The 19524-nt window shown below is 36.5% G+C and overlaps 3 protein-coding genes across 5 annotated transcripts in view; all 3 read left to right on the forward strand.

The window, feature by feature from the left end:
• Window positions 1–19524, forward strand: part of LOC122843843 (gastrula zinc finger protein XlCGF57.1-like) — a 697541-nt gene that overhangs the window by 170800 nt on the left and 507217 nt on the right. The gene's annotated exons all lie outside the window — the stretch shown is intronic.
• On the forward strand, window positions 291–4772 carry LOC122843865 (gastrula zinc finger protein XlCGF57.1-like). The gene is made up of 2 exons (XM_044138966.1): window positions 291–599; window positions 1744–4772. The coding sequence occupies exons 1-2, from the start codon at window positions 410–412 to the stop codon at window positions 3246–3248; spliced, it is 1695 nt and encodes a 564-aa protein (XP_043994901.1). The 5' UTR covers window positions 291–409; the 3' UTR covers window positions 3249–4772.
• Window positions 6258–17808, forward strand: hsf1 (heat shock transcription factor 1). 3 transcript variants are annotated; one of them, XM_044138969.1, is made up of 16 exons: window positions 6267–6734; window positions 8458–8566; window positions 8685–8821; window positions 10458–10582; window positions 10825–10900; window positions 11087–11148; window positions 11363–11441; window positions 12217–12338; window positions 12418–12487; window positions 12563–12641; window positions 13829–13985; window positions 14353–14424; window positions 15847–15952; window positions 16046–16099; window positions 17033–17075; window positions 17158–17808. In XM_044138969.1, exons 1-16 carry the CDS (start codon window positions 6603–6605, stop codon window positions 17343–17345), a joined length of 1611 nt encoding a protein of 536 aa, XP_043994904.1. In that variant the 5' UTR covers window positions 6267–6602; the 3' UTR covers window positions 17346–17808. The 3 variants fall into 3 exon arrangements, with proteins under 3 accessions (XP_043994902.1, XP_043994904.1, XP_043994903.1); XM_044138967.1 differs by having other exon boundaries at window positions 6258–6734; window positions 12418–12641; XM_044138968.1 differs by lacking the exon at window positions 14353–14424 and having other exon boundaries at window positions 12418–12641.

The following is a 19524-nucleotide window of genomic DNA, read 5'->3' on the forward strand; positions in this document are numbered from 1 at the left end:
TGAAGGTTATTCAACCACATCTGTGCTAACTCAGAAAACAAATGACCTTTTAAATTTTATTGTTGAAAATAATTGGAGTTGTTCTATTAGACTTTAGTTCTTTGTGAGGAAAAAACTAGACAAGTGATTAGAAACCTAAAAAGAGTAAAAAAAATTAAAAAAAGAACTAGATTTTAATTATTTACTCAACTATATCTCATGAAATAATTGTCAGGCAATATTTAATTATCTTAAACTAATCCATCTGTATTACAAGGCCGTATCAAGACGCTGCAGTCCACCTTGCATACCAGTTGGTGGCGGTAGGGACATGCAATGTTGTTTCTCAACCGCCAATAAACAAACAGAAGAAGAAGAAATGTGATGCTAGCAGCGTTAGCTTTCTTTCTGCTGGTTGTCTGGGCTGAATATGTCGATGTTTGCAGTAGAAATGTCTTCAGTCCAGCTGCAGGGAGAGTCGATCAACGAGCAGGTAACTCCTGCTGAAGAATCATTCACAGAGTTCACTGGAATTATCGTGAAGGAGGAAGAGACGGATGATCAGCGCAAACTTTCCCCGGATTTCTCCCCGACACCTCAGATAATCTTACACAGAACGGGTATGAAACGCCTCTAATGATGATTCAGGAAGCATATTACGGTTTTTAAGCGTTCATTTCGGGAAGTTTTTTTTTTTTTTACGGAAACTAGGTAAACAAAGCTAAAGTCACTTCCGGCGGTTTATTTTTGAGAATCGTCTAACGGGCGAATCCACCGACTCTTGAAACCTGGACTAGATGATTCTACAACAAGGGCATTCAAATCAAGTTATCCAGGTTTGGTGTCCTGCAACTTTTAGATTTGACTCTTCTACAGCACACTGGACTCAGACCCCAAACATAAACATTTTGTGCAAAACCAACAATGTGGCACTCCCCAAGAAATACAGAGTTCTCTCCTCACATGTAGATTAGTTACATGACATTTAATATTAGAACATTACACCAGGCCAATAAATACTTTTTAATGCAGAAATATGGGTTTAGTGAAAAGTATGTTTTATACCTACTCAAAAGTTATACTATTAATCTGTCAAACACCAGAACCCATATTGTAATTCATTGAATATGACTTTATATTTATAAAATCTTAATGAATAAGTTAAAAATAACAAACTAATTCAATTAAATTCAAGGGCTCCTGCCGACTGTTTCAGATTAAGCTGCCATTTTGCTCAGTGACCATGTGACTCTTTTGATTTATTTATTTCTTTAGTTGCATTTCGATGAAACAAGGACTGGACCAGTTCAAAAACTGTGATGGTATAACTCAAATATATAATTTTTAAAAATAAAACTGGTTAACCTTTTTTCTTCTGTACATAAATTGTAATTGTGATATGTCAGTACTTTCTTAACCAGATTGTTGTATTTTAAGGATATCATCTTTGTTGTCTCTCACTTGAACTTAACCTGATCTTTTCCAAGTTACTGTAATTTATTTAAATTTTAAATGGTTATAGAAAAATATTTTTGCAGTTATGTGCTTTTGTAGGGTATGTAAAATTAATAACTGCATTTGATAACAGGATTTTCCTTCAAAGCCTATTGGATTGAAATATGTTTTTGATGAAAGAAATGTTTAAATCCAGTTTTAGCTAATATTAAGACTGAATATATTTCTAAGCATCTTTATGTACAGTGAATGATAAAAGTGAAGTGTTCTTTTTTGAATATACAAAAAAGTGTGTGTTTGTTTTTCCAGAACACCAACTGGGTCATGTTTGTAAAGAGGAGGATCCCTCTGACCAGCAGCTCTATAGCCAGGAGTCGGATCCCAGTTTGCACCAGGAGGAACCAGAACCTCTGCAGATGAAAGAAGAGGAGCCAGAGCATCCCTTGATTAAAGAGGAAATATTGGAGATCTGCATAGGTGAACATGAAGATCAGCTTGAATTGAAGCAGGAGAATGAAGATACATTTATGGTGACTCCAACTCATGAAGAAAATAATCACATTAAACCAGAACCAATGAAAGATCAAATCATCTCTCAGGACTTTAATGAAACTGAGAATCAGGAGCAAGAAGGAAACCACCATAAAGACTCAGATTTAGATCAAGACAATGGGCTGGAACAAAATGAGAGATGTCAGAAAACCATAAAGTGTAAAAACTGTGTTGATCATTCAGAACCTAAAAGATACAGGAAAACTCAAGCAGAAAACTCGGCTCAACACAGGAGAAGTCGCACAGATGAGGAGGCTTTCAAATGTCTCACTTGTGATGAAAGCTTCACTACAAACTCTAATATTAACAGGCACAGAAATCACACAGCTGATAAGCATTTTGTATGTGTGACGTGTGGAAAAAGACATAATCAGAGATTCCTGTTACAGGTTCACATGAGGACCCACACAGGTGAAAAACCTTTCAAATGTCAGTCCTCCGGAAAAAGCTTCCCTAGAAAAGAGCATTTGGCTAAACACACCAGAGTTCACTCTTGTGGCAAAGGTTTTACTCCAACAATGCATTTGGCCACTCACATGAAGCTTCACACAGATGAAAGGTCTTTTCCCTGTAATACCTGTGAGAAAACTTTTAAAAGCAAACAATTATTGACTAAACATATGAAAGTGCACACACATGTGAAATCCATTTCGTGTGTGACCTGTGGCAAAACATGTAGTCACAAACATCAATTAATGAGTCACATAAGAAGTCACACAGGTGAGAAGCCCTTTTTGTGTGTGACCTGTGGAAAAGCATTCAGCTATAGTTGTTGCTTAAAAACTCACTTAATAGTTCACACACGTGAGAGACTTTATCCATGTCAGACTTGTGGAAAAAGTTTTATGAGAAAAAATGATTTAAGAGTTCACATGAACTCTCACACAGGTCAGACACGTGTCCAATGTACCACATGTGGAAAATATTATATGGACAAAAATAGTTTAGCACGTCACATGAGAAATCACACAGGTGAGAGACCTTTCATATGTCAGTCGTGTGGAAAAAGCTTTACCCGTAAAGTTATTCTTGATCAGCATGAGAGAATTCACACAGGCGAGAAGCCTTTTTCTTGTACGATTTGTGGCAAAAGTTTTAATCAAAAAGCTTCTTTGTCTCATCACATGTTGCTTCACACTGGTGAAATGCCATTTTCCTGCAACACCTGTGGAAAATCCTTCAGATCAAAACGTTCATTGAATAAACATGAGAGTTCACACAGGGAAGAAGCCCTTTTGGAGAAGCATTCAGCAACAGCTTAAAAGTTCACTTCATAACAAATGAAAAGCCTTTCTAATGTTGAAAAGGTTACGCAAACAAGACAGAATTGAGAGTTTTTGAAAATCTGTATCCAATAGTAAATATGTCCCAACAAATTACATTGTTAGAAGTTGAGTAACTTGGTTAATGAAGATTAGTAACATAGATGGAGCTGTTCTGTTAGACCTTAGTTCTGCTTTTGACCTATTTGGTTGTGATTTTCTGTTAGATAAAACTAATGACTAAAATGTTTATTTGTATACTTGTACATTTAATTACTTCTTGCTAGTTATGCATCTCAACTAAAGCGATACTTTAAAATAGCAGTTTGTCATTTCTAAAAGAATTGTGTGCAATTCCACAGGGCTGTTGCTTAGGACTTTTATTGTTTTCCATTTTCATTTACTTCATTTACATTTCATTTACTTGCCTTTTATCTCATCACTAACACTGTCTTACCTCACTTGCAGTATTGCAACATTTGGTCCAGAGAAACATCTAAACAAACTACAATTAGTCCAAAATGAGGCAGCATTTTTTGGATTAACTGTCCCAGATATAAAAATATTCTTGGCATGACCAGAGCGATAGGTTGGTCATTGGAGAAAAATAAAACTGAGAAGACTTATAAATATTTTCTTATTCTTAAATACTAAATGTTTTGTATGATGAACTTTCATTTTTCAATATGGTGTTTTTGAATTGAATTGAATTTTAAACATGTTAATGTACAGCTTAAATTTGGTGTGTTGTGTGAATAATTTGAAACTGTTGGAATATTCAAGCTGTCTATTGTTCATTTCAATTTGTAATCTTTTACATTTCCTTGTAAACTTGATGTGGGTCAAGTGACATTTTGTTTTTCCTAATGAAGTTTGACAGAAAAAAGAACATGTAATGTCTAGATGGGAAAAACCAGAATGAAAGAAGAGAATAAGCCTTGAACAAAAAAAATTACAATCTTTTAATTCTAATAATAAAAACTTGTTTGAAGTAAACCATAAGATTATTTATTGGTATTTAATAATAACTTTAATTAATAATATGGACTCCCCTAAGAGATATGGGACAATTGTTTTCTTTTGTGTTCCCTTGCAATAAGCAAACACACTGTGGTCTATCCTAAAAATATATAAAGCTTCAGATATCTCACAAATGATATTAACAATAAATGGAAAAACCTTATAAAACAAAAATGTGATGGCCACCCTAAGAAGGACATTCAGTATTCAATTATGCTCCAGGGACTGATCAGCACATTATTGCAAGAGAATGCAAAACCTTTTGCAAGGCAAAAAAAAAATAAATCCTCCATGCCTGCGAGGGGGTTCTGTAAGAAATGCACCACAAACAAAGCTATGTGCAAAATGCAAAAAAACAAGCCAAATATGGGCTTTCCATTTGTTTCCATCCCTTACAAGACATAAATAGAAACTTTCTGTAAGAAAAAAAGAAAAATTACATCCAAACTATTTGGACTATTTCTGAGTTATTTTTGCAGGGTAATAAAGTCATCTGACAGTTTAGATTGTGTTCTTTTTTTTGTTGGTTGTCTGAAGGTTAATAAAGGGCCATTTTCATGTGCTGTTCCATCTCAACCCTAAAACAAACAGACATAGACGTGCAGTGAATAAATCGATTTTCAGTCACTTTTTGCACCAAACTGTTAACAATACATAAACACGTTTTCACTGAGTCTCTTTAAAAAATTATGCCTGTATTGAGATTTATGTATATTACAAGAGAATGCAATACTTTTAAGGAATAACACAAAAGAAAAAAAAAATCCTCAGTGAACCCTGGGAGGCTGCATAGTTAAAACGGCCCTGTCCGTCTATTTGTATTGAACACGTAGTAAAACAAGCACCAAAAGAAGCCTTAATAACGAGATGGAGGCCGGAATAAGCCGTCTACTACTTCATCTTTCTCTACCACATGCTATGAGTGATGCATTATAAACATTTGGAATGTAAATATTTTAAAAATGTTTTTTTTTTTACATTCTGTGATTGTAATGGTCACAAAATTCATAATCTCTTGTACGGCAGTGTCCTGATTTAATTTTGATTTTGTTTTCAAATGCAGGTGTTGCAAATGGAAGAAATGTAAACATGTACATTTGCAAAAATACATTTTATAGTTACGTTTCACACTTTGCTCCACATGCCTGACATGATATGTGTTTTTAGTGTAAGCTTGACAGGATTTTGTTTGACATACAAATAAATTGCAATGAACACATTCAAAGACTTATTGAACTACATCAGGTTAAAATGTTTATTAAAAGGTTATTTTGAGTACTGTAAAGAGAACTGACAATAACAACAACAACAACAATAACAATAATAATAATAATAATAATAATAATAATAATAATAATAATAATAATAATAATAATAATAATAATAATAATAATAATAATAATGGAGGAAGTGGGTTGCAGTCTAAGAGAAAATTTAAATTCTTGGCCTTTCACAATATTGTAACAGTTTAAAAACTCTCAGTATTGAAAACACAGTAACCCCAAAAGCTTACTGTGTTTTCTGGTAGTTGTTTCTGATAGTTGTTGAAAGTATTGTACAAATCATCAGAGAAGAAAGTAACACGTTTAAGCCGTTATTTTCTAATCCCAAACAGTTTGACAAGCTAAATTAAAAATATCATAAACCACATTCACATACACACCACTTCGGTTTTGCTTTAACAGGGTATTATGTACTTTAATTATTTTGTATTTGGGCTTATTTTAAAATTCTTTATATGACAAATGTTCTTTTTCTTTTATTTTATTGGTTGCGCAATGGCATAAACGATCACTTACATTGTCTAGTAGGACTCCACCTACTATACAAAACCTACTTGGAAAAAAGCATTTCCTGTTTCATTTGTAAAAATATGATCAATTAGAGTAACACTAGTGTTAGAAATTATGTTGAAAAATCACACTCACAGAAATATAAATGCAATTTAACTCTTAGAATCTTTTGTTAAAATTATGAATAATCCACATTGAGTACGTGACATAACGTTTTCTTATAACGTCACCCGTACGCGACAGAGAGACAGCCACCTAGCTACGCAGTTGTTTGCTTTATCGGATTTGTTGGAATTTTCCACTACGGAGTTTGTTTACAATATAGTTTAGACGTACCGTGTAGACTGGCGGATAATATACCTAAACAAAACCGGAACGGAGCATTTCGAGAAATAGTTGCGATCTCTTCGGGGCTACGTGTCGCAGTTCATCTGTTTTTTGTTTTGGACTTTGAGGAGCGGATGGGGTTAACTAACTGTTAGCATCGTTCGGTTAGATAAGCTACTGCAGCCCGGAGCGGTGTTAGCCTTTAGTAGTTGAGATGGAGTTTGTTGGAGTTGGCGGAGGAACAGGTGGAGTGGTGGTGAGCGGTGGTAACGTTCCGGCCTTTCTTACTAAACTGTGGACCCTTGTGGAAGACCCGGAGACAGACCCTCTTATCTGCTGGAGCCCGGTACTCACTTCACCATACCTAGCTTAGCTTAGCTTAGCTTAGCCTAGCTTAGCCTAGCTTAGCCTAGCCCGGTAAAGCTAACTCCACACGGGTTCATTAGAGTTGTCAAACAACAGATCTCAGACATTATTTACGGAACATAACACACTATTTGTGGATTTTGTTTTATTAAGTGATGCTAATTATGCTAACATTGCATCGTGAGGTAAATTAATTAAGCAGGGTATCTCGTTAGCTTTTAGGTAATTAGATCCAAGTCTTGTAAAGTATTAAGTTGATTAGCGCTGCATTTTCTGTTTTACTGGTTTTAAAAGGATTGTTTCTTGATGATATATATTTTTTACAAATCGCATATCCTTAGGTGGAGGTGTACCTGTATTATAAGTGATCGAATGCATTAAATTGTTCACAAAATTGTTAGTTTTCTGTATTTTAGGTTGTACAAACCAATACTTTTATTTTGAAATATTAATGAGATACAAAAGATACGTGTGTAGCTAAAACATAATGCGGCAGGAATATACAAAATACTGTACAATCAATAAAAAATATCATACTCTTATTGAAAGAAACATGTACGGAGTAGACTAAATTTAAGAAATGTACAAAATGAAACTCACTGTCAAACTTCAGTGACTTAGAATAGACTCCCATTTAGGGACTACATTCATTTTTCTTTAGCAAAATATTCTTAGCTCTGTTATATTGGTTGGAGAGCATCTGTGAGTGTTGATTTCTAATTTATATTTAATACTGGAAGACATTTTAAATATCCAAAATAAACAAAACAGAAACGACAAATGAAGTGAATTATGAAGTTTCTGTGAACAAAGTTGTTAAGAAAAAGGGCTTGATGTGACCAAAACACCAGACTGAAGACTTTTATTTTTATATAAAGAGCAACACACTAATAAGCCAAAATTGTAAAAAAAATAAATAAATCCATAAATTGAGTTTAATCAGAAATTTTCTGGGGTAAAAAATCAAATGTTTGACATTTGAAATTTCCTGAGTTTCAAAAGTTGAAAATTGTCGACATTTGAAATTAAGAAATGTAAAATTTTTTATAGAAAATTTTGAGATTATTCCCCAAATTTCAGAGTTTTTTTGGCCAAATTTTGATCCTTTTTTTAATAGAAAGGCTCTTATACGCGGTCGTAGATCTTGCATGTTTGCTGGTCTAAAAGAAAAGCATCTAATTTTCAGTTTCTTTTGGCTTCAATTGAAGAAATTTATTGTCAGTATTAACAGGATTTGGGTCAGTTTCTGTCAAAACATTTGCTTTATTTAGTCAAGTTTGATCGATTAGATAAAAGCTGATTTCAGTAGTAGTAAATCTCTGGATATACCTGGTTCTACTTTTTGTTAAAATTCAGTTATAAAAAGACAAACGCTTTGTGTTGTACTTACATTTTCCATTGTAACAAAGTGACAAATTAAAAGTCTCCATCTGCATCAACAGGCCAAATTTGTATCATTAGTCCCTCAGGCTGTATTTTGGACACCCATGTGTTAAGATATTATGTGCAGTTTTCAGTAGTTAGTTACTATGTGCTTCATTGGAAACAACAAATGCATATTTTCAGAGAAGTTTATTTGTGCTTTTGATATAGAGGAGTTATGGATAATTTTTTGTTCTGTTCTTTTGGGATATGTATTCGTGTTGCTCCTGGTAACATTGATTTAATCTGCCTGTCTGTATTTTTTTCCCTTTTTTCTTCAGAGTGGAACCAGCTTCCATGTTTTCGATCAGTGCCGGTTCTCTAAGGAGGTCCTACCAAAGTTCTTCAAACACAACAACATGGCCAGCTTTATTCGACAGCTCAACATGTGTAAGCATCAGATTCTCTAAGAAAGAATCCCTTCTTTTATTGTAATGCTGCCAGATTCTCTGGATTCTCTGGAGTAATGGTTGAAATGCAGAAAGTTTCTGTTGACGTTGCTCTGCAGATGGTTTCCGTAAGGTGGTGCACATCGAGCAGGGCGGCTTGGTGAAACCAGAGAAAGATGACACAGAGTTCCAACATCCATTTTTCGTCAGAGGGCAAGAGCACCTGCTGGAGCACATCAAACGAAAAGTCACCAACGTAACTAACTGCAGATCCACCTGGACACACGGCTTTAGAGATCATTAACTTTCTGGCTTCTGAGTGGCTCTCAGTGGCAAAATTTTAATATTCACGACTGTAAAACTTTGATTTTACATCGACCAGGTCTTATAATTAAGGATAATCTCTGATTGATGATAATAGATCAAATTCTGTACCAAGTCAAAGTTTGTTTGGATAAATACTAAAGACTGGTGGACAAAGGTGTGTGATAACACAATGCCAAAGAGGAAAGACATCAGCACTGACCAAAGAGAAACAATTTCATTGAGAAAGATTATACACTGCAAAACACACATTTGGTCAAATTTTTGTCTAGGTTCTAGTTTAAATGTCTTAGTAAACTTGAAATAAGACAAAACTAATTCATAAGTAACTTTTCAGCAAGAAATATGAGCTTGTTTTAATTAAATAATTCCTTAATATTGATGAAAAGTACTAGTTCACAAGGGCAGATTTCTCTTGTCACATGAGAAAAATGTCTTGCTATAAGTTTATCTGCCAATGTAACAAGAATTTTTTCATCAATATTGAGGAATTATTCACATAAAACTGTCTTCTATCTCTTGCAGAAAAGTTACTTGTAAGTTAATTTTGTTTTATTTGAAGTGTACCAAGATATTGGCACCAGAAACTAGAGAAAAATTACTGAGCAACATTTTATTTTTGCAGTTTCATGATTAAAAACATTAAAACTCATTGAGTTTAGATGTCCCAGTAAGTCTCCCAGTGATTCCAGTGAAACCACAAAGAATCTATTGTTAGATTTTACTCTCTACATTTTACATTTCAGAATATTTCCAGTCTGGGATTAATAATGTCCACAAATCTATTTTTTAAAGCTGATTACACCGAAGAATATGTTTGGTTTTATTGAACAATAGTAAGGATAAACAAACTCTACATATTAGCTCAAAACTACTTATCCAGTTTGCAGAAGTGGTTGAGCTGTATCCGTTATTTTTTCTTTAAATGCTCCCCTGATCGCACATTATTGTTTAACTAAACATATTTCTTACATTGCAAAATAAGTAATTATAATTTAGGGTTTCTGCTGTGAAAATGCCCTTTTGTTTTTGTTTATATGTTGGCCTGTCATATTAACAGAATTGGCTGAATGATAATTATTGTGATAAAAGATAATATTGTTGTTCTGAGGTCATTTTGGCATTATAATGCAAGTTTAAGTTAGTATTAAACATTCCACACTGGAACTAGCAGAGATTTTAAATATCTAAAATAAAACGCAACAACTAAAATCAACAAATAAGGCTGAAGTAAAAAACACACACAACCGAAACCAGGAAGAAAATGGGTTGTAAAATCTATAAATAATGTTGCTCTTCAGAAAATATTAATCATCAGAATGGAGATTATTGCCCTTATTTAAATTTATAACACGATTAAGTGCAATTCTCTTATTTAAATGTCATCCATGTATTTAGTGTTCAGAAAATACCTAAAATTGATCAAAGTTTGTTTTTGCACTAATATCCTCCTCTCTTTTCTGTTTACAAACCTTCCACAAATGCATAGTAATATGGTGACACAACCACTCCTTCTGCCAGTTTCTCCCGTCTCCATGGTAACAGAAAATCCCACAAAATTGTTGCAGGTGTCGTCGGTCCGTCAAGAAGAAATGAAGATCTCGACAGACGAAGTCAACAAAATCCTGAGCGACGTTCAGCTGATGAAGGGAAAACAGGAAACCATCGACTCCAGGATCATCGCCATGAAACAGTAAGAGTCGCAATCTGGTCCCACTTTTACATCCGGGGAGCATTTAAAGGAAAAAATAAAATAAAGTAAAATACACACAAGCTGGTAAGCAAAAACTGATCCTATCCTGTGATTAAAAGCTCCAAGTCTTACAAATTAGGTCATTAATTATTTTTCTGCTTGTCAAAATGATTTTAAAAAGTTTTTTTTTTCTGTCAACAGCTCACCTTCCTTTTATTAAGCCCGATGTTTTTCTGTTTCAGTGAGAATGAGGCTTTATGGAGGGAGGTGGCCAGTCTGAGACAGAAACATGTGCAGCAGCAGAAAGTTGTCAACAAGGTAATAAAACACAAAATTAGTTTAATAAATACTGAAGGGGGGAAATGAAGAGCAGCAGTCCGCTATCAAGCATCCTGATGCACGTCTCATTTTTATATTAAGTATTGTGATGTTGGCACTGAGCCACATTATCACGGTTTAATAAAGTTACTGAGTGAACTAATAATTAACTCTCTTTGATTTCAGCTGATCCATTTTCTGGTGTCTCTTGTCCAGACCAACAGAATCTTGGGAGTCAAGAGGAAGATGCAAGTTTTCTTCTAATACAGCTTCATACCTCAAACCTGAATAGAAATACTACTAAACTGTAAACTCTAGAATGAGTTTATTACTATTAAAATATTATTTTAATAGTTTAGATTGTTACCACAGATATGAAACGTGATTGTCTGACACAGATTTAGAGTTTATGATCACAGATGAAGTTTTTATTTTTTTTATTTTTTGTTTCTCCACCGGCAGACCCCTGATGCTCAATGACTCCAGCTCCGCCCACTCTATGCCGAAGTACAGCCGACCCCTGACCCTGGAGCACATTCAGGTAATTCCTCTAATTTCGTACCGGTGATGGAAAGTATTAAAAAATATCTTAATTATAGGTTTTGAAATGGCAATATTTTTAAATTAAATTTTATTTTGACTGAGATAGTGGATACACCAGGAGTATTGAGGCTCAGGTTTGCTTGGAGAACCATGATTGGTGGAAATACCGTGAAGTAGGGCTGCATTAGTAAATCTTGCAGTGGTGATAAAATTGGCGAATGCTGATATGACAACATCAGATGTGATTTTGTCTTCTTTTCTCTCTTATTAATGTTTGGTTTAACTTTGAGATTTTTTAGTTTTGAGCAGCGCCGCATGGAGGGTGATTAACGGCGTTAAGACCCGCCTCCTGTCTCCGATTGGTTGTTTCTAGTTGGCACTGGGAGAAGGCAGACGGACTCGATCTTTTCACAGATTATCTGTCTCATAATATATTGTCATGACATAGAGACAGTTTTATCAAATATGTCAAAAATATTTCTTATAAAAACTACATGCTGAGATGTATATGTAATTCTTGTGACAGCCATTTTGTTCATGTATCTTTCTCTCACACATTGGTCAAAAGTGTCCATATATTTTCCTTTTGTTCGTATCAAAGCTATGTGCTTACTAAGATGGCGCGGATCACTTTCGATTCAGACTAAAATAAATTTCTCTGCAGCAGCTTTGACGTTCAGGTGTCTCTATGTAACATGTTGGTACTTAAAGGCCATGAAAAATGAAGCGTTGACCATCATTTATTGTACTGATGTGTCTGCTTGTCCTTTTAGAACGCAGCCGCCAATCTCCTCTCTCCGGATTCGCCGCTGAATTCTGGACCGATCATCTCGGACATCACAGAGGAAGCGCCGTCCTCCCCAGAGGACGCGGCCACTGACTGGACCGACCTGGAGTGAGGAGCAATGGGACTAATTTATCTTATTCCACTTTGTTCATGCAGATGTATGTAAGACTTTCTTCTATGTCTGCAGAGAGAACCACTCGACTTTTATCAAAGAGGAGCCGTGCAGTCCTGAGGTGGAGGAGTGTCCTGTTCTGGAGGTGGAGCAGGATTCACTCCCAGCAAACGTTGACACGCCTCTGTCCCCCACCACCTTCATCAACTCTATCCTTCAGGAGGAAACGCAGCTGCCGCAGGTCACCTCCTCCTCCTCCTCCACCACCACCACAGCTACCACCACCATCACCCCAGCAGGTAGACGTGGTGATATACAGGGCCTGGGAAAAGCACTCACACCCCTTTAACTGTTTCATTAATGTATTTTGCTGAATTTTGAAACGATTAATCGGAATAATTGTGATTAATCAATTAGTGAAATAATTATCGCCTAAATTAGTAATCAAATAATCGTTAACTGGATTATACAGACTCTAAAAAAGGCCTTTTGCTGAAAGAACATACTGAGACAAGAAATTAAGCCAAAACTGGGCAAAATGTATATATAGTTTGTTTTTAAGATGAGAAAAAAACATTTTTCTTTAAAAATGTTCTATCCGGAATGGCTCATTGGAATAGTTTTAGCTTCACATGGTGGTTCAGATATACCAGCTGTAAATGATTAATTTATTAAAGAAAGAATATGAAAAGTGGACATGTTAGGATGTTTGGTCACCCTGCGTTACGGTAATAGCACTTAGCATTCGCCAACAACTCACTGGTGCAAGTGAGAGCGTTGCACAACACAAATAACCATTGAATCATAATAAAGCATAATTTAACAAATCCTCAAGGACTTAATGATCGAGGTCTAGAATCATTCGATGAATTGTTACAGCCCAAACCATTTTTTAAAGAAATGTCTTTTTCTCAAGAGCTTCATAGCTGTAAAATTTCAGGTTTGTAATGTTTAAATGTTTGAAAACAATGTATGATTTTATATCCGCATTTTATTTTTTTAAATTTTTTTTTTTTACCATTATTCATTTCTTTTGTATCATTAAATTCCAATGAAATAAATATTAATTTGTGGTTCCAACAACTTAATATGTAAAAAGGTTCAAGGGTAATAATTTTAGGGTGCACTGATTTATCGGCCAGCCGATTTATTAATACCGATATCTTTAATTTTAGGAGATTGGTGATCGGCTGATAATTACATGTGAAGCCGATCTTATCCACCAATCTCATCTACTTCAGCAAAGGTCTAAAGCGACTTTCATGCTATATTTAGTGACATTTCAGACAAAAAATGTGTCTGTAATATTGCTAAATATTGGTAACAGCCAAAATCAGAATCAGCTTTTTAAAGATCTGTGATTGGCCCGAAAACTGCAGTCGATGCCCCCCTATTTCTATGGTTCTGCATTGAATTTTCTGAAGTTTGACCAGACCTCTTTCTTTACTTTTTCTCCCAGTTAACCGTCTGTCTCTCTGTTTTTCAGCTCCGCCTGTTGTTGTGATGAGCTCTGCCTCTGCCGGGCCCGTTCAGTCGACTCCTACCGTCAAATCTCCATCCCCTGTTTCCAGCTCAAACTCCGCCTCGGTCCCAAGCCCCGCCAATCCTAAACAGAAATGTCAGACCATCGCCCGTCTCGACAGGTTACTGTGAACTCCAGTGGCAACAGCAGGAACTGCTGCTGGCCACTAACCTTTGTCAGATGCTGATGACCTTAGAGCTGCCTCTACCCTTTCTCATAATAAACCCACCAGTAGCCATAATACTGCAGCATTATCTGCTTAAACAGCTGCCAACGTTAGCTATTTTCTGCCTACCAGCAAATGCAGTCAGATTATTTTGGCATACATCACTGCATTAGGGGAGCAGCTGCAGTAAATGCACAGCCTCCTTAGTGTTTCTTGTTTGTGATTGTTTATTTGCATTGCAATCCCAACATGTCAGCTCTTGTTACGTTTATTATCAGATAATTGTCAAGTGTTTCATGAAAAATCCTTGTGCTTCTCTTAGGTTCCTCCCCCCACCGCCTGCAGGTGGACACACACCTGATGTTTGGCGCGTCCTATCGAAACATCCTGAGAAGTGAATCTTTAAATGATTATCCTAGACTGTATGTAAAAGATGGAGCCTAGCCTTTCCCCCTTACATAAAATGAACCTGAACAATCCATTCACTTTGCGGTGATTCTGAGGGCGTCTGAGATCTGCTTATCGCAAACAAAATGCTATCTGCCAACTTCTTGTTCAGAAAATCTTTGCCTACAATTATGTGACATCACTTTTGGCTATAGCTTTCTTTTATATAAAGTCTTTGATGATTACTGGAGTTTTTGAACATGAGTGTCTACATGCCTGGTGTTGTTCTGCATTTTCCTTTTGGTCTTCATGGGAAAAGAAACAGCAGTGTATATTTTTAGTGGGGAGTACGACAGTTGTGAGGGTCATTTTAAAATGCAACGTCAATATCCAGGAAAATACGTTAACTGTTTATAAGTTTGATCAATATTTAATTGAGAAAACAATTATTGTTTTCTTAGAAATCCAGATTTTTTTGTGGTTTAGTTCTGTTCCACTCTTCTTTTTTTTTCAGAGATGATGGGGATACACCTAGATCGTTTTTGTAAAACCTTTTAAAGGGGAACTATTATGCATAATTCACTATTTGCGTCTTTTTATACTTCCACTTAAGTCTCTATGGCTTCTAAAAACAGCCAAGTCACTTTACAAAAATCACCCGGCTGATTTTTGTCAACATGTTAACGTTTTGTGGTGTCTGGAAAATGATCCATTTCAAAACCTTCCCTAATAATCAGCATACAACGGCCCTCAGCCAGTGACCCCAGGTAACAGACCCCCGCCTGTTACCTAGCAACCCCCGAGGAACTCCACTCATCACCTAGCAACCCAAGTTGAACTCCAGCACATTTTAGTCAGCTGGTTTTACTGCTGTATACACTGTACAATGGCTGTTGGAAAAGACAAGTGCTGTTGGCTTATCATCCTGAAGCTACTTCCTGTGTTCTTGTTAGTTGCTTTCCAAAGGTGTACAGTTGTATAGTTGCACATCTGTTTGCAGCCATTTTAAGAGTGTAAATGTTGATTTGGGGGCGTGGCCAGAAGCAGCTTATTTGGAATTAAAGTTACAAGAGGCTCATTCAGAAACATCAAAATAGGCAGAACTGAGCAGGCTGAAATCTCCTCATCCAAAAATGATTTTCTGAAAGAAAAAAAAACAACAGCAAAGAACATGTTTCTTTATTGGTCACAGACCTATCCCAACCTGTTGAAGGAAGCATAAAAGGTCACCTTTAAAAAGTCTCCTTTTCAGCAGACACATCTGAGGTGAGGGATCACAAACTTGAAACTGATAAGTTGCTGAAAAGAAGTTTGGTGATACTGAGAACGGCACTGTTTTCTCCATGTGGGCAAAAGAAAAATGTAGAATAAGGTCAGACCTGACGGGTCATCTCACGCCGGTGTCTCTCTCCCTCTGGTTGTGTCCCAGGTTCGAACTCTCCGATCACGTCGACAGTATTGACAACGGTTTAGAGAACCTGCAGGGTATTTTGAACTCTCAAACCTTCACCTTTGACCCGTCTCCCCTCATGGAGGTGAGTTTGGTCATAATTCATTTATTTTATTCTGTGAGCTTTAAATTGTCAGTACATGCATGTATTAATTGAATCGTTTTGTTTGTGTCTTAGTTCTTCAGCTCATCCATTTCCTCTGCAGACTTTGACATCGAAAGTTTGGATAATGTAAGTTTAAATCCAGAATGACACTTTCTCAAAATGCGTTTTATTAATGGCAGCTCGTCTTTATGACGCCAATCTGTCAGGACGATATATATTTATCTTTTGAAGGTGACTCCTGACATGAAAAGTCAAGGAATCTTCTGAACCAACTGATCATTAATCTGGATGAAAGTCCAGATGCTTCTCCAGTTAAATTCACACAGCAGGCAAATGTGACTCAAATGCGACTTTTTCACAAAATTATGGATCAACTTACATGAAACTTGCTCAACAGGTTGTTGCTAGGTAACCACAAGTTCCTTTACAAGTTGTTGCTAGGTAACCAAAGAGCGAGTGAGTTAGCTGTTGGCTGTAAAGTTTCTCTGCTGACTTCATCTCCCAGAATGCTGTGCGGTTCTGAATCGAAGTTCAGTGAACTTTCTGTAACAAGATATCAATAAAACAATACATCACAATAGACAGGTGATCAATATAAATAGATAATACATTTGATAGAATATTCGATATGTAGAATATTCAGTAACACTTTTTTGAAGAGTGTGCATAAGAATGACATGACACTGTAATAAACATGAACGAGTCTTCGTGAATGTTTGACTCTCTGTGGATTTTTAATGCAACTTTGCATTTAAAGTGTCATTATTTACCGAATGACACGTCAAGCAAACAGTTATAAACATTCATGAAGACTTCATTATGTTCCTGACAGCGTCATGTTGGTCTGATGTACACACCTTCAAATAAAGTGTTACCAAATATTCTATCATATGTGTAATCAGTTGATATTGATCACGTATCTATTGTGACATATTGTTATCAAGCTTTAATTAGTAGTATGAACGCAAAACCCCCCTAAAAATGGATTTCATCAAAAAAAATCTGAATTGATCATCAGCACCTGCTGCTTTGTTTGATTGATGAAACCGTTTCTTTCAGCTGCTGTCTGACGAAGCCCCTAAAGAAAGCGAAGACAGAACAGGTGACCACCGTTTCTCCTCGCTCGCACCACGCCCCCTGCCCTGCTGTTGTTATGGTGACCGTCTCTTCTCTGATTTGTGCAGGCAAGCAGCTGGTGCAGTACACCGCCACGCCTCTGCACCTGTCTGAGCCGGTGGTGCTGGGGGAGGGTGACTCCGAACTCCCGTCCCTCCTGGAGTACGAGACGGAGCCGCTGTTCAACTCGGAGGCGGCTGGCGACGACCCGCCCGACATCCTGCTGAGCCCCTCCCAACTGGACTCTAATCTCTAATATCCTGAAGAATGTAATGACTCCTCAGTAACAACATGGCACTGGGCAGCAGCTCAGCAGCAGCAATAGACGACGACAAAGAAATCGATGGGTTGTAGATCAATCATTAGGTCAAATGTCATGTTTTTATCAGGCAGATGTTATTAATCGATATTAATCCATTTCTATACTTTAGGATTTTTATTTTAGGTTTTATGTTTGTGTTTGCCACCTAAATCAAAACCTTCTTTGTTGCTTGTTGTAAAAAACAAAAAAAAAAGATGAAAAGTTTAAAAAAGACAAACAAACCGGGGTCACATGCGCCTGCTGGTGCATTCAGGGACAGATCTGGAGGCGGTCGCACAGCGCGTGATGTCGGGGTCATGTGACCCTGGTGATCGCCGCGTTGCATGTTTAAGTCACATTTGATGGCTGTATTTGTTTTCACGTTTATAATTTAAGCATAAAGAAGAGGATCGGAATATTTTTGGAAGAGTTTATTGCAGAGTGTTTATCCTCCTGTTGTTTCATCAGATAGGAACGCTTCGATCCAAACCTTTCCTGACGTTTCCTGCCTGATTTCTAACGCTGGACCCCTGATTAGGCATGGGCCGCTACGACAAATTTGACGGTGTGTGAAAAATGCTACAGTATCGCTGTATGTACACAAACATGTATGACACGATCAGTCTGCAAATATCCCTATTGCTACTAAAACTGCTGTTATGTTATCAGCAAAACTTATTGATTATTTTAGATTTTTATACTTAGATTTAAGCAGAGATGTAGAATAAAACACTTGGTTGTTTTAGTGATTTTTTTTAAACGCTTGTGTTGAATATTGTAGCTTTGTCAGTGTTTTTGCGAGTGGAAAGTGGAACGGATGCAAGAGTTTTAATAGATGACCAGGAGAGCGCAGCAATAAGTCAGAACATTCTGGCCTTTTTGGTATTTTCTGAGCTTTTAGGAAGGAACAAAATGGTGGAAAATTTCAACGGTTTTTGAAACCGCAGCTTTTTAAAACCTTGGTAGACTCTGATACCGGTAGCCGACCCATGCCTACTCCTGACCTTGCTGGAGTTTTGACAAAAACTTAAAGTGTCTCCAAAACAAAATAAGATGAAAAACTTTTAACAAGAGGTTTGTTGTGATGGAGAGTCTTGATTGGACCATTTGCTCACAGAAAACAAGCTCGGTTAAATCACTGTTTCCTTTTCTTAGAAGGTTTCTCTGTCTGGTCTAAAACGCATTAGTTTGTCAGCAGCTCCATCAATTTTCCACATTTTGGATCCATTTTTCCCAAAGTGAGTTTAGAGTGGGGGCATTTCTGTGTAATGGTACTTTTGTTGGGTCCAGTGTTGCCAGAACCAGATCAGATTTATGGCAAAAACATACCTCAGGACATCAGGTGTCGCGTTTCAGTTTTAATGAAACATATCCGAGATTGTTTATACTCGCAGTCTCAAGCATGGATTCACCTTTTATACTCACGTTTGTTTTATTTGAATAAACTTCCAACTTCAGCTGCAGAAGGGTTATTAGAGCTCAAAGTGAAGTGACTTTATTTAAAATGTAAAAATGTATAAGGAAAGCTTGGCTGGGATTGTGCAGGTTTAATATATTACAATAGCAAAGTTGTGTGTTTGAAACAAGGGCTGCACATTAAGAAAACATGAGATTGCAACTTTATTGAAGAATATATGCCACATTTTCCTCACTCTTTTAACTTCTCCAAAAACTTATCAGGTGTGGAAATGCTACAACTGAACAAATGCAAATCTTAATAACTTAATTATTGAAAAGTTGGTTCACTTCAAAAGGATAAACTTATGAGTTTTCTTTACACACACAGATATATTTCCAGTGGCTAACATCTAATGGAAAAGAAAAATTCAGGTTCTCAGAATATTAAGTTACAATTTAAAAAAAGGACGTTTAATGTTGAAGTTCAGGCAAACTGAAACATCTGCAGTCAGCAGCTGGTTGGGACTCATTTTGCATGAATTACTGCATCAATGCGGTGTAGAATGGAGGCACTGATGATGTTTTAAACTTGGTTTCCAGCTTGCCTTCATTGTTGGGTCTGGCATTTCATCTCCGTCTTGACAGAACCTGGTAGATTCTCTGTGAGGGTGAGGTCAGTTTGCAGACGTATTAATGATTAAATCCCAATGAAATTGTCATCTTGAAGTTCAGCAGC

The sequence above is a fragment of the Gambusia affinis genome, linkage group LG14 (assembly GCF_019740435.1).
Source record: "Gambusia affinis linkage group LG14, SWU_Gaff_1.0, whole genome shotgun sequence".
Taxonomy (NCBI): domain Eukaryota; kingdom Metazoa; phylum Chordata; class Actinopteri; order Cyprinodontiformes; family Poeciliidae; genus Gambusia; species Gambusia affinis.

Bases quoted from the DNA above. Each gene is read 5' to 3' on its own strand.
- hsf1 (XM_044138967.1), top strand. From the start codon at position 6,603: ATGGAGTTTGTTGGAGTTGGCGGAGGAACAGGTGGAGTGGTGGTGAGC. The intron at 6,735-8,457 runs GTACTCACTTCA...TTTTTTCTTCAG, and splicing joins CTCTTATCTGCTGGAGCCCG to AGTGGAACCAGCTTCCATGT. The intron at 10,901-11,086 runs GTAATAAAACAC...CTTTGATTTCAG, and splicing joins AGCAGAAAGTTGTCAACAAG to CTGATCCATTTTCTGGTGTC.
- LOC122843865 (XM_044138966.1), top strand. From the start codon at position 410: ATGTCGATGTTTGCAGTAGAAATGTCTTCAGTCCAGCTGCAGGGAGAG. The intron at 600-1,743 runs GTATGAAACGCC...TTGTTTTTCCAG, and splicing joins GATAATCTTACACAGAACGG to AACACCAACTGGGTCATGTT.